The sequence below is a fragment of the Eumetopias jubatus genome, unplaced genomic scaffold (genome assembly GCF_037043125.1).
Source record: "Eumetopias jubatus isolate StellerSeaLion01/CBP00866 unplaced genomic scaffold, mEumJub1_p1.0 scaffold_1, whole genome shotgun sequence".
NCBI classification, from domain to species: Eukaryota; Metazoa; Chordata; class Mammalia; order Carnivora; family Otariidae; genus Eumetopias; species Eumetopias jubatus.
This window is the reverse complement of record NW_028274807.1, coordinates 169,015,161-169,031,357: the sequence shown is the minus strand read 5'-3', so window position 1 is coordinate 169,031,357 and position 16,197 is coordinate 169,015,161. Positions and strand designations below refer to the sequence as shown.

The following is a 16,197-nucleotide window of genomic DNA, read 5'->3' as shown; positions in this document are numbered from 1 at the left end:
CACACTACTGAAGATAAGCTAGCTTCTCAATGTAAAAATAAACAAATACGCTGTCTTAGTCCGTGCAGGCTGTTATAACCCAATATCATTCACTGGGTAGCTTGTAAACAACAGAAATTGATTTCTCACAGTTCTGGAGGCTGTTAAATCCAAAATCAAAGCATCAGCAGATTTAGTGTCTGGTGAGAGCCTGCTTCCTGGATCAGGGACTCCTGTCTTCTCACTGTGTCCTCATCAGGGCTAAAGGGGTGAGAGAGCACTCTGGGATATCTTTTATAAGGATGCTAATCCCATTCATGATGGCTCCCCCTTAGTGACATAATTACCTCCCAGAGCCTGCTTCCTAATGTCATACCACTGGGATGACCTAGACCATGACCAACATGAGTTTGCTCCTTGGTGAGTCAGAAACTACAAGAGGTTGAATTGTCCCACAAAGAAACTTTTAGTTGTAGCAGATAAGGCGATCATAGGGAATGGCTTCCAAAGCAATGGCTCCCTGAGAGAGGGTGAATGGGTTTCTTTTGTTTAGGGTTAGGATGAATATTTAGATTGGGAAGCCCTCTCGTCCTATGTAGAGGTGGGCATAAGGTCACACCTGCACCTTAAGGAAACATGTCTGTACATACAGAGTATGTGATGTAAATGAGGCTGAGGTTCCTCCCTGGGTGGAGATTTTAATATTGTAATGAGGTAAAGGTAATTGTAGGTCATTCTAAAGGTCACTCTATGATCTCTCTCGGCAGGCACAAGTCAGGTTTTGGTCAGAAGGTCTAGGTTGTCTGGATCCAAAGGAGGTCCTGTCAGGGCAGTTGCCATCACCTGGCCTTGGGTTTTGAGTTTCATTTGTCTGAGTTAAGGTGAAAGCCTGAAAGAAGAGCTTAGGGGAAAATGTAAGACAGAGCTTAGTGAGTACAAGCAGGTGGGCAGTCAAGGCCAAGTCTTGGGGTCTAGCTGGTGATATGGGGACCTATTCAAATCAAGTTCTGTCCTTGGCTGCAGAAAGTACATGATTTGTTCCCCTCCCCGCCCCCCCCCCCCGCCTTTTACGGTGCATTCATTGTGTTCATTTTCCCTCTACCTAGGAGTTCAGTGTTCCATATTTAATTCCCTTTCTTCCCTGAAGAAAATGCCAAGGACTTTTCAACTGTAAACTTTCACACTATAGATGTGTAGTAAATGACCAGAAAACAGATGAGGCTCATATAAGTGATTGGGGTCCTTACCTATTTTTTTCCCAGTATTTTATTTATTTATTTATTTATTTATTTATTTATTTATTTATTTGAGAGAGAGAGAGCACGAGCATGAGTGGGGAGGGTCAGAGAGAGGAGCAGATTCCCCGCTGAGCAGGGAGCCTGATGCAGGGCTCGATCCCAGGACCCTGAGATCATGACCTGAGCTAAAGGCAGAACCTAAGCGACTGAGCCACACAGACACCCCAATTAGGAATCTTTCATTCCTAGTTACAATTAAACTCAGATTTTGGCTAGAGGAGAGGTCAGTCTTTTCTGTCATTCACCCTGTCATTCACGAATTCAATCTAACAACGCTCCGGAGCCTCCTCCCAGATGTGAGTTTCCAAGTGAATAAAGTGGTCGGAAGCTCTGATCTCAAGGAGCTTACACGGAAATTGGGAACTAAGACTTTAAAGCAGAAACATATTTGCATAATGACAAACTGTGTTAGGTTCTTTAAAGGGGGATCTTTTGAGTTTATTAAAGGAGGATCCAGTCTGGTGGGGTCCCTCCTGAGCAAGAATTCAGGGTCCTGAAGAATGGAATTGTAGAGCAGCATAGTGCAGTCCCATACCCACTGTGGGGTAGGAACCTTCATGGAACCTTCATGGAGCCCAGCTAAAGCCAGTTGATGTGTGTCCCTGCTGGATTATGCAGGATCATCTAGGATGTTTTGTGGCAAGATGTCACTGAAGATAAGCATAAAGGTGACATGATCAAATCTGCATGCTAAAGGATCCTTCTGGCTTTAGTTCAGCTAATGGGATTAGGAAGGGGCCAGGAGGAAAGGAAGGTGGGAAAACTCCACAGGAAGATTTTGCAGAAGAGGTGTGGTAGCAAAGATGAGAAAATAGAATTCATTTTTCTAGGCGCCTTTTTTTTTTTTTCTGTTTTGTGGCCAGCAACTAAAACAGGGTGCAACACCCAATGAGTTTACAGGCATACCTCAGAGATAGTGCGGGCTCGGTTCCAGAATACCACAATAAAGTGACTATCACAATAAAGATTGTCAGATTAACTTTCTGGTTTCCTAGTGCATATAAAAGTTATGTTCACACTGAACTGTAGTCTGTTAAGTGTACAGTATGGCTCCATATCTTAAACAAGGGTACATACCTTAGTTAAAAAATTCTTTATTGCTAAAAAATGTTAAGCATCAGCCATGTCCACAATAGCCAAAATATGGAAGGAGCCCAGATGTCCACTGATGGAAGGATATACACACACACAATGGAATATTATTCAGCCATCAAAAAGAATGAAATTTTACCCTCTGCAACGACATGGATAGGACTAGAGGGTATTATGCTAAATGAAATAAGACAGAGAAAGACAAATACCATATGATTTCAATCATATGTGGAATTTAAATAACACATGAACATGGGGGAAGGGAAGGAAAAATAAAGTAAGGTAAAACCAGAGAGGGAAGCAACCCATAAGAGAGTCTTAACTCTAGGAAACAAACTGAGGGTTGCTGGAGGGGAGGTGGGAGAGGGGATGGGGTAACTGGGTGATGGGCATTAAGGAGGGCACTGGATGTAATAAGCCCTGGCTATTATATGCAACTGATGAATCACTAAATTCTACCCCTGAAACTAATAATACACTATATGTTAACTAAATTGAATTTAAATTAAAAAAAAATGTTAAAAATGTTAAGCATCATCTGAGTGTTCATTGAGTTGTAACTTCTTTTATTTTTATTTTTTTGATTTAATTTTTTGCTGGTGGAGGGCCTTGCCTTAATGTCAGGGCTGCTGACTGATCAGGGTGGTGGTTGCTGAAAGATGGGGTGGCTGTGGCAATTTCTTAAAATAAGACAACAATGAAAAGTTTGCCCCATTGATCTTTCTTTCACTTGAACACTTAAGAGGTCATTGCAGGGTTATTAATTCCCTTAATTTCAGTATTGTTGTGTCTTAGGAAGTAGGGAGGCCTGAGGAGAGGGAGAGAGATGGGGAAATGGCTGGCTGGTGTGGCAGTCAGAACACACAAGATTTATTTATTAAATAAATGATCAATTAAACCCATTCACCATTTTATATGGGACTGTATGATGGTGCCCCCAGAACAATTACAATAGTAGCATCAAAGATCATAGATCACAGATAATCATAACAGATATAATAATATGAAAAAATTTTAAATATTGTGAGATTTGCCAAAATATGATACAGAGACACGAAGTGAAAAATGCTGTTGCAGGGGCATCTGTGTGGCTCAGTCAGTTAGGTGTCTGCCTTCGGCTCAGGTCATGATCCCAGGGTCCTGGGGTCGAGCCCCGCATCAGGCTCCCTGCTCAGTAGGGAGCCTGCTTCTCCCTCTCCCTCTGTCTGCTGCTCCCCCTGCTCGTGCTCTCTCTCTTTCAAATAGATAAATAATCTTTAAAAAAAAATGAAAGAAAAATGCTGTTGGAAAAATGGCACCCACAGACTTGTTCAGTCTAAGGTTGCCACAAACTTTCAATTTGTAAAAAAAGCAGTACCTGCTAAAGGTCATAAAAGGAAGAACAATAAATTAAGACGTGCCTGTATTTAATATATAGTTTATTATATGAAATGATTAACTCTTAAGTGATTTCAAGAGGTAAAACCTATACAAGTTGTCGGTAACTTAAATATGGGGGGGCCAAGGGAAGGAAAGGCCATGGGAAGGGAAGATGTGACAGCTGACGAAACTTGTGGTTTACAGGCAGATAAGGTTGCCATGCAGAGGGCTTTGTCCTTTTGTTTTCTTTGGATTTGCGTCAGTATTTTCTATAAAGAGCCAGATAGTAAATAGTTCAGGCTTTATGGTCCATGCATCCACAGCTACTCAACTTCTATTGTAACATAAACTTGGCCACAGACAAAACTTAAATGAACAAGTGCCACGATGTTCTGATCCAACCACTATTTGCAAAACAGGCAATGGGCAGGATTCAGCCCATGGGCAGCAGTTTGCCAGGCCCTGACCGGATCATGACTTTAGTTTTATTTATTTTTTTAAAATATTTTATTTATTTATTTGACAGAGAGAGACACAGCGAGAGAGGGAACACAAGCAGGGGGAGTGGGAGAGGGAGAAGCAGGCTTCCCACTGAGCAGGGAGCCCGATGCGGGCCTCGATCCCAGGACCCTGAGATTATGACCTGAGCCGAAGGCAGCCGCTTAACGACTGAGCCACCCAGGCGCCCCCCATGACTTTAGTTTTAAACAAGTGTAATTGGAGGTATTTTTGAGGCATCCACATGAATATGTTCACATTATTAATTATTGTTAAATCCAGGTGTTAAAAAAAAGTACTTCCAAAAGTATTTAGTAATTAGAACAAGATAAAATATCTAACCTTTGATTGGTAAGCATCTTTTAGGGAATTGTGTCCCCAGAGGGGGAGTAGATAAGTGGTCATTTGTAGTTAGCATATACATTTTAAGGAGGTGGCCCCTCTAGTGACAGTATTGTTTCCGAAAGTGACAGCTAGCCAGTGTCCGCAGGTGTGCATTGTTTGGCCCTCAGAGTACATGATATCTTTTGAAAGGCATCAACCTTATAAAAAATCAGAAGGTTCCACATAAGGCTGTTGGGGGGCGTGGGGGAAGAAAGTGCTGAAACCAAGTATAGTCATTCCTTTTAGTTAGAGGTATAAAAAAGTTTCATAAAGAATGAGAAACCTAGATTGACTTGAGGGGCAAACTGTTCAATTAATCTGGGAGGTTTTAATTATATACATTTAAAAATAAGCACCACCCCATTGTTTGTATTGAGAGAAATGCAGGCATTGAAACAGTGAATGCAGATCATTTAGGCAGAACTATTATGAAATCTGTTCCTGATGTATAATTTTAACACATATTTATAAGTATGCATAATTGTACTGTGTTCCTTTAGACTCGGTTGTTTGGGGGCAGAATTGTCTCACTCCCGCCCACGTCATTTGTTTATTTTATATGTTCTGCTGCTGTAGGCATTTTAAGTTGTTTGGGCAATGACATTATGAAATGTAAGTCTAGAGACTTTACTGACTATGCAAATCTGTAATTTCACTACAGCTTCATACTTTCCCATTAAATCATAATAGAGTATCACTGAGCATTTTCTATCACCCATTCAGAATTTTAATGAGAGATGCTGCATCATAAGGTTAAGAATAGAAGTCCAGGGAAGTAAATCTCTATGGTCAGTAGCTTCTTTAAAAAGCGCAAAGATTTTCTTCGAAATCACAGCCCTTCAGAGAATGTAATTCAGTAGTTCCCAAACCTGTCTACATTTCACCTGAGGAGATTTAAAACACAGTGATGACTATTTGAAAATTTTAGAGAATCCCCAAGTGATTCACATGTGTAGGCAAGTTTGGGAGCCACTGGCTTAATTCAAAATCAAGTCTATAACAGCATAAATTTATCTGCATCTTGGACCTCTGGGAGCTTTGCGGTGAGATGAAGCTTGGGTCCCTCCATGAATGCCCAGGGTCCACCATAGTAAAAAGCCTTCCTAACATTCTTCCTAGAGTACATAAAAAAAAAAAAAAAAAAAAAAAAAATGATTCTTATAATTAAGGTTTGAATAGGTATAATCTGATTTAGTATAAACCTGAAATTCTGTTTCATAGTCTAGTCGTGCTGCCTAAAGTTTAAAAATTGAGACTCGGTCTTAAAAAAAAAGAAAGGAAGGAAGAAAGAAAAGGAAAAGAAAAAGAAAAAAGAAAATCAATGAGTGCTGCTATAGAATTCCTTGTGAAGCTCTTAGTAGCCTCTCCACCTTGCCCACTCTGCCCCTCTCCTAGAACCGAAACCTGGCTCTTTCATACTATCAAAAATTCAGCATTCCTTTGCATGTTTCCCAAAAAGCCTTTTCAATAAATTAGGACAAATGTATTTTAATGAACAAATGGTGTTTTAATAAGAAAGCTCTTTTTAAATTAGTTCATTCTATTATGGTTTTAATAAGTAAAAAAATAATATCGTAGAGAATTATGCAATAAAAGCACCAGCCAGCTTGGTCTACAGAGTAAGCTTTGGAAACATGCAAATGGAATTTCACTAGAGAAAATATCCCTGGAGTGACAAAATTTTCTTTCATATAGAAAATGTCTATGTAGGGAAAAGAACAGATCTCTTCTAGATAAAAATGATGCACCAAACAGTGTTTATAAAAATTCTGTCTCTGTTTGAGTTCTGCATTTGGCAGTAAGACAGCAACTAATTTGGTTTTATTTTAAAATTCCAGTGAATTAATAAGGTCTGCACATTCCCTGTGGAGTAGCTAACTCTCTACTAGAGCCAGACCCCAATTTTTCTTTGCCAGTCACATGTGCTAGAGAACTTTAGCTGACAGGTGCTTTTTCATTGTTTCTCTCCGAGCCAGAAGCAGTCGAGTCACAGCTGATGTTCAGAGTCTAGGGCTTTACCACTGTCTTTTAGGAGCATTCCCAGGAGACAAGACAAATGTGTCTGATCATATGTGCTTTGAAAATCCCTTTTCCTTCTGGAGCTACCTACTCTCCCTGATGGAATTTGAATTATTGGCTAATTGCCTAACAGTCAGAAGGTCTTCACATACCAGATGCAGAAGTAAGAAAAAGTGTATTTGTTGGAATGTTTCATTGCAAGTAGTAGACTATCCAGGAAATATTGGTCATCCAGTAAGGAAAGTTTATCATTTCATGTTTGAAATTCAGGGGTACAGTGGTACGTGTGTTGGTTAATTTGGTGATATCATTATGCCACTGTTAAAGAATGATTAATAAAGACAATTTAGATGATACTAACTAATTTTAACATTCATGAACTAGACAGTCTCCTTGCAGAGAACCACAAAATGGGGTGGAAGGCAGAAAGCTTTTTACAGTATAAAGAATAAATGAAGAAAAGACAAACAGAAAATACCTAATTGGCTGGGGCCATATAGTTAATCTTGTTTGGGGTGAGAAGTCTCAGAGTTGGCTTGGGGTTTGGGGACTAGCTGACTAGATACACTCTGTGTCTGGTCAAGTGGAGCCTGTTTATAGGGACACAGAACCTATCTAACTTTGGTTTGCTGACATGGCACCCTGGGAAGGAGTGGCTCCATCTTGGGCCTAGAAGTTATTTCAACATCATCAAAGACACAGATTTTTTTTTTTTTTTTTGAGAGTTGGTAATTTATTTTATTTTTTTCTTTTCTTTCTTTCTTTCTCTCGTTTTTGATGTAGTATTCCATGATTCATTGTTTGACACAAATTATTTTTTATCTATTTTTTTTTCCTATCCCTGGTATATTGACTTCTTCCCGTAGCTTGTCTCTTCATGGTTAAAAAGTGGCTGCTGCAGCTCCATACATCATGTTTGCACACATCAAAGTTCAAAGGCTAAAGACAGTATATCTCTAATTTGTGTCTCTTTTAAGAGTGAAGAACACTTTCCTGGGACTCTACATCAGGCTTATTTTTGCTTTCATTGACAGAACTCTATATTATTTCTTTCCTAAACCATTGACCTACCTACCCATATAATCTATGTGCCACACATGGTGTTAATTGATGCTACTATCAATAAAGTTCTCTTCTCTTGCTAACAGCTAGGATTTCAACATCTCTTCCCCATGAGCCAGCTACTGAGCAGATCCAGTATCCAATACCCATAAACATTGGTGTCCAGGAAGAAAATGCATCCTTGTCAGAGAATATAGAACTATATCTTCTTTTTTTTTCTAATTAGAGTTTTTTTTTTTTATTATGTTAATCACCATGTATTACATCATTTGTTTTGGTGTAGTGTTCCATGATTCATTGTTTGTTCATAACACCCAGTGCTCCATGCAGAATGTGCCCTCTTTAATACCCATCACCAGGCTAACCCATCCCCCACCCCCCCTCCCCTCTAGAACCCTCAGTTTGTTTTTCAGAGTCCATCATCTCTCCTGGTTCGTCTCCCCCTCTGACTTACTCCCCTTCATTCTTCCTCTCCTGCTATCTTCTTCTTTTTCTTTTTTCTTAAAATATGTTGCGTTATTTGTTTCAGAAGTACAGATCTGTGATTCAACAGTCTTGCACAATTCACAGCGCTCACCGTAGCACATACACTCCCCAATGTCTATCACCCAGCCACCCCATCCCTCCCACCCCCGACCACTCCAGCAACCCTCAGTTTGTTCCTGAGATTAAGAATTTCTCATATCAGTGAGGTCATATGATACATGTCTTTCTCTGATTGACTTATTTCACTAAGCATAATAACACCCTCCAGAGAAAATAATAGTAGTAAACATTCTAGCCCTTTTTTTCCTAATCTTTCTGCACCTTAACTTTGGCTTTCCAAGTATGGCTAACTGAAACATGGTTTTGTTGCGGTGTTCAAAATAAAATTGAAATTTGCATTCCCACTAGCCTCTGGCAAAGTAAATTGACATTATACTTGAGTTTTCATAGTCCTAAATGATTATTCTCCCTTCCATAAGTACCCATAGGCGTTTGCAGCTGACTGTTTCTTCTTATGAAACAAGCCACTGAGTTTGTGTGGTTGGGTATAAATACACACAAATCAAATGTATCGTTTTAAAAAAATTCTCACTTACTAAAACTTTTAAAGGTTAGCTGGTACCTTCATTCAACACAGTATATTTTCAATAATGATTTTTGTTGGCAAAGCAAGTAAATTAGACTTTTGTTCATTTGGTGCAAGAGGCAACTTTGTTGCTATAATATATACAATTAAACTGAGTTGAGATGTACTTTAAATGAAAATTGAAAACAAATTAAGTAATCAGTCAATGTAATGTTTGTAGTTACAGCTCCTGTACATATTTGGATAAGTTAAGGGGGGGAAAGAAAGCTATTTGGCATTGCTGGGAATTCTATTTTATTCCAAGGGAGGAAAAAATAGTGAGCTGGCAACATTTCAAATTGGCTGTAAAATATTACAGATAATGGTAATTTGCTTTTATATTTATATAAGCCCTACTTCTACTCCCATAGATCAAGTTTAATCATATGGCATATTAACTATGTACTAGTGTTAGAATCAGGCAATCTCAAGTTTAGCTAATGAAATTTATTTATAGGGTTTTTTTGTTGTTAATCTTTCTTATTAACCATGAGTAGGACCTTTTAATTTGACCTGGGGAAATGTTTGTATTAATAATAGCAGTTTTTTTTAGGTTCCAACTTCTTGCAATTTGACATTTGTAAAGTTAATGCGTATCTTTTTCTGTCTTATTACAAATTATTTCCTTAATTTTATGACTTTGGGATGGTTGCCAGTGACTTACTGCCTCAAAAATGATGATGTTGAGAAAGAGATGATTATGTTTTATATTTAGCAAGATTTATTAGTGCTGACTTGGGCTTTGCGTTCAGGCAGATAAGTTTACACGAGTCGTCTGACGATTCTTGGGTCTCTGCTTAAAGTTGAAATTCAACCATAGAAGGTTATGATATTTTATGAAGCTTAATCCCGGAGCCATTTTTTTCACAGTTACCTGCATTTGATTTAGATTTTGAATATAGTTCTCATTCAAGTTTTGATGGAAGTATCATACCCTCCTATACATTGCACCCTGTTTTAATATGGCATTAAACTTCCAAGAGCAATAAATTCATTTTCTTTCCCCCTTATCTCTTAAAATTATACATTTTTTAAAAAGCCTCAGGTTTTCCAGTATTTTTCTAAGCTATTTTTTGGTCCAACTGTATTAAAAATGTATGGGGAATATCAGTTAAATTTGTTCATTGGGTTTTATCCTGTAAATTAATTTGCTGACTTAGGACACCTTTTGCAACTTATAGATACTGAAAGTGTTTATTTAGTACATATTTTTTCAGGACCGTTGGTTGAAACAGAAATGCAACTTAACGTGTTTCAGCATAGCAGAACTTACTGGCTTGCATAATGGTGAGGTCTAGGGAACATGCTTCAGGCGTGGCTATATCAAGTAGCTCAGACAGTCTAATCAATACTCTTTCTCTTCTCGTTCTCAGTAATCCTTTCCTTTGTGTTGACTTCTTTCTCTTACAAACTCCTTCCTTATTATAGCCATGAGTACTGGCATCTTTACATCCTAGAAATTGTCAGTCCAACAAAAACAAAGATTTTTATTGTGGGTAATCTTAGTAAAAGTAAAATTAAATTCCTTTCCATTCTATAATGATCCTGTCCCTGACCCATATTCTATGGCTAGGAGGTTGAAATGTATCCATTTTTGACAAAGTGTGGTCCCTAGAGAACTGCCAGCAACATCACCTAAAATTTTGTTAGAAATACATACTCTTGGGGCACCTGTGTGGCTCAGTCATTAAGGGTCTGCATTCAGCTCAGATCATGGTCCCAGGGTCCTGGAATCAAGCCCTGAATTGGGCTCCCTGCTCTGCGGGAAGCCTGCTTCTCCCTCTCCCATTCCCCCTGCTTGTGTTCCCTCTCTCGCTGTGTCTCTGTCAAATAAATAAAATCCTTAAAAAAAAAAAAGGAAATACATACTTTCAGATCTGCTCCCAAACCTAAACAATCAAAAGATTCCACTGTGAGGACCAGCCTACTGGGTGATAAGGAGTCCTCCTAGTGATCCTGATGAATGCTCAAGCTTGAGAACCAGTGCAATACACTAATTGGTGGAGACTGGGTCATGTGAGCAAACCTCCCTCCCCCTCCCTGTCCCTGCCACAGGGTTTCCCTGTAAGTTGCATCTTACAGCAAGCACATAGAAAATAGACCTGAGGAACTGACTCCAGGAAGGAGGAAGAGTGGCTGCTGTGCTGGCAAATGAGAGATCTCTGCTACAATGAAATTTCAGCCCAACAGTACTTTTTCTTTGTTTCTAATGGTATTATTTCTCACGACACTATTGACTATGAATTCCCCTCCAGAAAACCACTATTTTAATTAAGCAAATCCACATTCATCCTCCTCTAGGATATAGTATTTTAGTTTTAAATTTCATCTCCAGGTAGGTACATGACCAATATTGAAGGATTTCCAGGGGATGCCTGGGTGGCTCAGTCAGTTAAACGTCTGCCTTCGGCTCAGGTCATGATCCCAGGGTCCTGGGATCAAGCCCCACATTGGGTTCCCTGCTCAGTGGGGAGCCTGCTTCTCTCTCTCCCCCTGCTGCTCCCCCTGCCTGTGTGCTGTCTCTCACTATCTCTCTCTGTCAAATAAATAAATAAGATCTTTAAAACAAAAAGGTTTCTAGACCGTATATATATTTTTTTAATCAAATGCTTCCTAATCACTTAGATATAAGTCAACTACCATTACAGCCTTCAGTAATGAACCTTGTTGATCCTAGGTGATAAATAGTAGACTAGACTGAATTTCTTCAAAAATTCTCATTGACAATGGCAGTGAGGCCTACAGAATTTTAGGGAAGGTGTTCAACATTGCAATATCATTCAAAATAAATTTAAAACTTTTTTTTAAAAAAGGGAGATGCATGTAACTTTTCGCATTACTTAAGATTTTTATTTCAATTTATCATAAGACTCCTCTGGGCATTTGTTGAAGATCCAAAGGTCTTTTTACTTATTTTTATTTTTAGCATATTCTTATTTGGCAGGTCTAGGGTAGGAACAGGGGATTTGTATTTTTAATAGTTTCCACAGGGAATTCTTAGAATCAAGCGGGTTTCCCATACTCCATAGTGGTGAGAAGTAAGGATGCTGGGGTGGAATGGTTGGGATCAAACCTTAGTTGTAGTTCATACTGACTGTTGGGAGGGGGGGGGATAGTTGCTTAATGTTGTCAAGTCTGAAATGCTGCTGTTATCACTTATATTCCATTCTTTCCCTTGTCTCTGAACTAATCTGCCAGTTACTCCTTCTCATTTCTTATGCTGCAGATAGAGGACATGCAGTGGGGTAAAGGAGTACGGGAGATCCCCCCCTCAGTATGCACACTGCCGTGCAAGCCGGGGCAAAGGAAGAAGACACAGAAGGGAACTCCGTGCTGCTGGACCTGTGAGCCTTGCGACGGCTACCAGTACCAATTTGATGAGATGACATGCCAACATTGCCCCTATGACCAGAGGCCCAATGAAAACCGAACCGGCTGCCAGGATATCCCCATCATCAAACTAGAGTGGCATTCTCCCTGGGCCGTCATCCCTGTCTTCCTAGCAATGTTGGGGATCATCGCCACCATCTTTGTCATGGCCACTTTCATCCGCTACAATGACACACCCATTGTCCGAGCATCCGGGCGGGAACTGAGCTATGTTCTGTTGACTGGCATCTTTCTTTGCTACATTATCACTTTCCTGATGATAGCCAAACCTGATGTGGCAGTGTGTTCTTTCCGGAGAGTTTTCCTGGGCTTGGGTATGTGCATCAGTTATGCAGCCCTCTTGACAAAAACCAATCGGATTTATCGCATATTTGAGCAGGGCAAGAAATCAGTGACAGCTCCCAGACTCATAAGCCCAACATCACAGCTGGCCATAACTTCCAGTTTAATATCAGTTCAGCTTCTAGGTGTTTTCATTTGGTTTGGTGTTGACCCACCCAACATCATCATAGACTATGATGAACATAAGACAATGAACCCTGAGCAGGCCAGGGGAGTTCTCAAATGTGACATTACAGACCTCCAAATCATTTGCTCCTTGGGATATAGCATTCTTCTCATGGTCACATGTACTGTGTATGCCATCAAGACTCGGGGTGTCCCAGAGAATTTTAATGAAGCCAAACCCATTGGATTCACTATGTACACGACATGTATAGTGTGGCTTGCCTTCATTCCCATTTTTTTTGGCACTGCTCAGTCAGCGGAAAAGGTAAGTGAAAATGCACACCACACTGTGCATTTCAGAAATATGTTTGTTTTTGTAAATACTGAAACCGAATTGATTGTACAGAGTGAGAAGTTTTATATCCTGAACTACTAGGCATCAGTGCTATAGAAATCTAAAAACTGCAGGGAACTGTGCTATGTTCATTTCACTGGAGACCAGTCAAAGGTAGCTTTTTCAAGTTAATTCATGATAGAATTATTCAATGTAGCAGGAGATTATCCAGTATAAAATTGTGTGATCTATCCAAATTAAACCTTCCTATGCATTCATTACCCACCTTCTCTTCTTATACATGTTTCCTTGGGATAGGAGAAAAAGGCCACAATCCTTAATTAGGATGAGGATGGTCATTACTAGCTCTCTGTCACTCTTCTTGGTGACCATCTAGGCTGTCACTGTGGATTAGATCTAGTGTGTCAGCATCACAATATATTAGAGTTGCCCATTTGCATATTACATGTATATGTATATATATAAGAGATGAATATAGGAAGGTTTTGGTTATCATTCCACCCTAGGCTCCCTAAAACTAGATGTACATTAATCACATCAAGTGATTCAGAGTGATACCAGAGACTCAACTTTCTAGCAGTGGGAGGGACTGTATGCAGTAGAGCAGGTGTCATCAAGCTATGGAAGTTCAAAGTTAGTGGGCCCTAACATGTTGTCCTAGATATGGCTAGTGTGCATGCTCCCCCATATAGTTATGCATTTTTACAAATCTGGGAGTTAGGCAGCCCTAATGTGTTGATTCTTAAAGCGATTAGTACATGTCTAGCTGTGGGTTTGACAGGCGTGCAAATTAGGCAAAACTAAAGCCTTGATTCTAGATGAGATTCATACACATCTGAATTTTATACTCACCTGGATATGGTTTTGTGTATATGCAAATGAGGCAGTTCGAATGTGTTGATCTTAATAAGATGTGTTGTCCTTCGGTCAGTGAAGTCAGCTCTGACAGGGTGGTGCAGGTGAAGCCAGACCGAGAACTAGAGCCCTAACTGGCACGCTGTATCAGAGAGAGCACAGTTATTGGTTGATTGGAAGTTAGAACACAGGGAATCTAGCCTGATTCCATGTTACTTTGGAGAAGTCTATAAAACATTCAAGGACTTAGTCCCCTACGTGAGGAAAGCAAGGATTGAAGTAGGAATCTCTACAAATTCACAAATCTGTGCCTCTAGGAATTAGTTGAATCTGAGTTTTTCATTGTTACTTCTAGTCTCATAGAATCATATAAATAATTAATGACATTTGACTGGTGTTCCACCTGAGAAGATGTCTTTCACGTAAATTATTTGATTCAGAAGCTATCAGATTGGACTGTATGGGTTTTGGGGGCTTTTTGTTTGTCTGTTTGTTTGTTTTTTTAAATGAGTATCTCATAAAACCACAGAGAATTCTGCAACCAAGGACAGTGAGTGGTTCCAGATATGGTTTTAGTGTAAAGTGTCTTAGAGGAACTTCTAAAATATATGCTCAACAAGCATAGTATGTTTCCAACAGTATGTTTCAAATTCATAATGCATGTTTACTGTCTGTGAAACCAACTTGAATTGCATTTTATTGCTTCTATCTTTCCCTGGGCCAGGGGAATAGTAAAATATGAGTTAGGGCAGTGAAATGCAATAGAGAGAAAAAGAAAAAGAATTTCCCAAATGTATGCTGGTAAGTTGATAACCATTGAACTTTTTATGGGAACTGATGTGTATCACAAAGCCTGTGAAGATAATAATAATTTTTTTATTAAAACAAACACAATTGCCTATGTAACAGGTTAAAAACATTAAATCCTTTTCTTGTAAATTTATTCTTGGGGAATGCAAAAGGCAGGAATACCTGCAGCTCTTTTGTAGATGGGTCTTGTTGTAATGCTGTTTGACGATGTACGTGTCTATCATTTCATTTGTCATTTCTAGCCATTTCTAGTCATGACTATGAATCTTTTCAGTAAGGTCAGGTGTATAATTGACTCACTTAAAAACCTGAAAATGATGCAGGGTTTCAGGAATTGAATTCACTGATCCCAGTTGTTCTAGAAGGCTTTGAGCTGGTAGAACTGAATTACAGGAAAAAATAAGCTGTCTTCAAGCAGTGTGCTTTGTATCCTAGAGTTGAGAAGACACATATTTTTTCTTTGTATACTCTCAATGGGTTATGATGTTTTACATGGTTGATTGGCACAATTAAAGGTACTAAATTGCCAAATGGCAACAGTGAATTTTATATGGAAATTCACACATCTTAAAGATAGGCATATGGCTGGAGAAGCATGAGTGATAAATTAAAGATAGTTTTTGTACATGGAACCATGAAATTTAAATTGTGGAAGGCGGCAAATTGCCAAATGCAACAGAGATCACAGAAAAAGGCATCATTGCCAAGCTGGCAATATTCAGAATCACAGCCCTTACATTTTTGTTTAGATCAAACAATTTAAGTGTTTTAAGTGGAAGAATCCCATTGTAACAGGAAAAAAAAAAAGATTAGGCAGTGAGTTCAGTAATAACTATTTACTGTGTTAGGAAATTGAGTTCATTCTGATTATGCTACGTATATCTTTGTGAAATTTCTTATCACTTGAGTTCATTAGCACAGCATAAAGGATGATAAATGTTTATTTTCTTGTGAAACATCAACACTCAGTATGTTTTTGCTTTTGTGAAGAAGGATGCAGGAGATTACAGTTATCTTGTTTTATTATTGCTAATCCTGTGATTTTTTTAGAATGGGGATCATGCAGTGTGGTCAGGGATGGAAGAGGTAAATTTAAGCCATAAGAGAACGATCCTTGGTTTTAGGAATTCTATTTAGATGCCTGAAATGATTCAAGGAAACACTGCAAATAGTAGAGTAATAGCACGGTAGGAGTTATTAGCCGGTCTAGTGAAGTGTATACTGGCAAGAGCTATTAGAGGACTAGATTGTTTTCCATCAACACAAAGGCTTGGTTTGTGGCTTACCTATCTTTTTTGCCTGCAGCCTAGAAAAGAGCATGCTTCAGGTAGGGAGGATACAAGCTACCCTCCCAAAGTCGGAGAAACCCTGCAGATGCTATGATTATCCAGATCTTTTTAGCCAGTTGTTGTCGGGAGAACTTTCAGGTAAACCAGTGTATCGATTTTTTATACATGGATGAGGAGACAAGCTCTACACCACTTGGTTCTGCAAAGAGAAAAGTAGACCTTGATATAAAATGAGTGGAGTTGGAGGGT

General features: G+C 39.1%; 1 protein-coding gene across 1 annotated transcript in view; it reads left to right on the top strand.

Annotated features, from left to right (window-relative positions):
* Window positions 1-16,197, top strand: part of GRM7 (glutamate metabotropic receptor 7) — an 854,903-nt gene that overhangs the window by 726,816 nt on the left and 111,890 nt on the right. Inside the window, exon 8 of the mRNA XM_028101758.2 lies at window positions 12,029-12,964. Within this exon, the coding sequence (XP_027957559.1) occupies window positions 12,029-12,964 (936 nt within the window). The remainder of the gene's footprint in view (window positions 1-12,028; window positions 12,965-16,197) is intronic.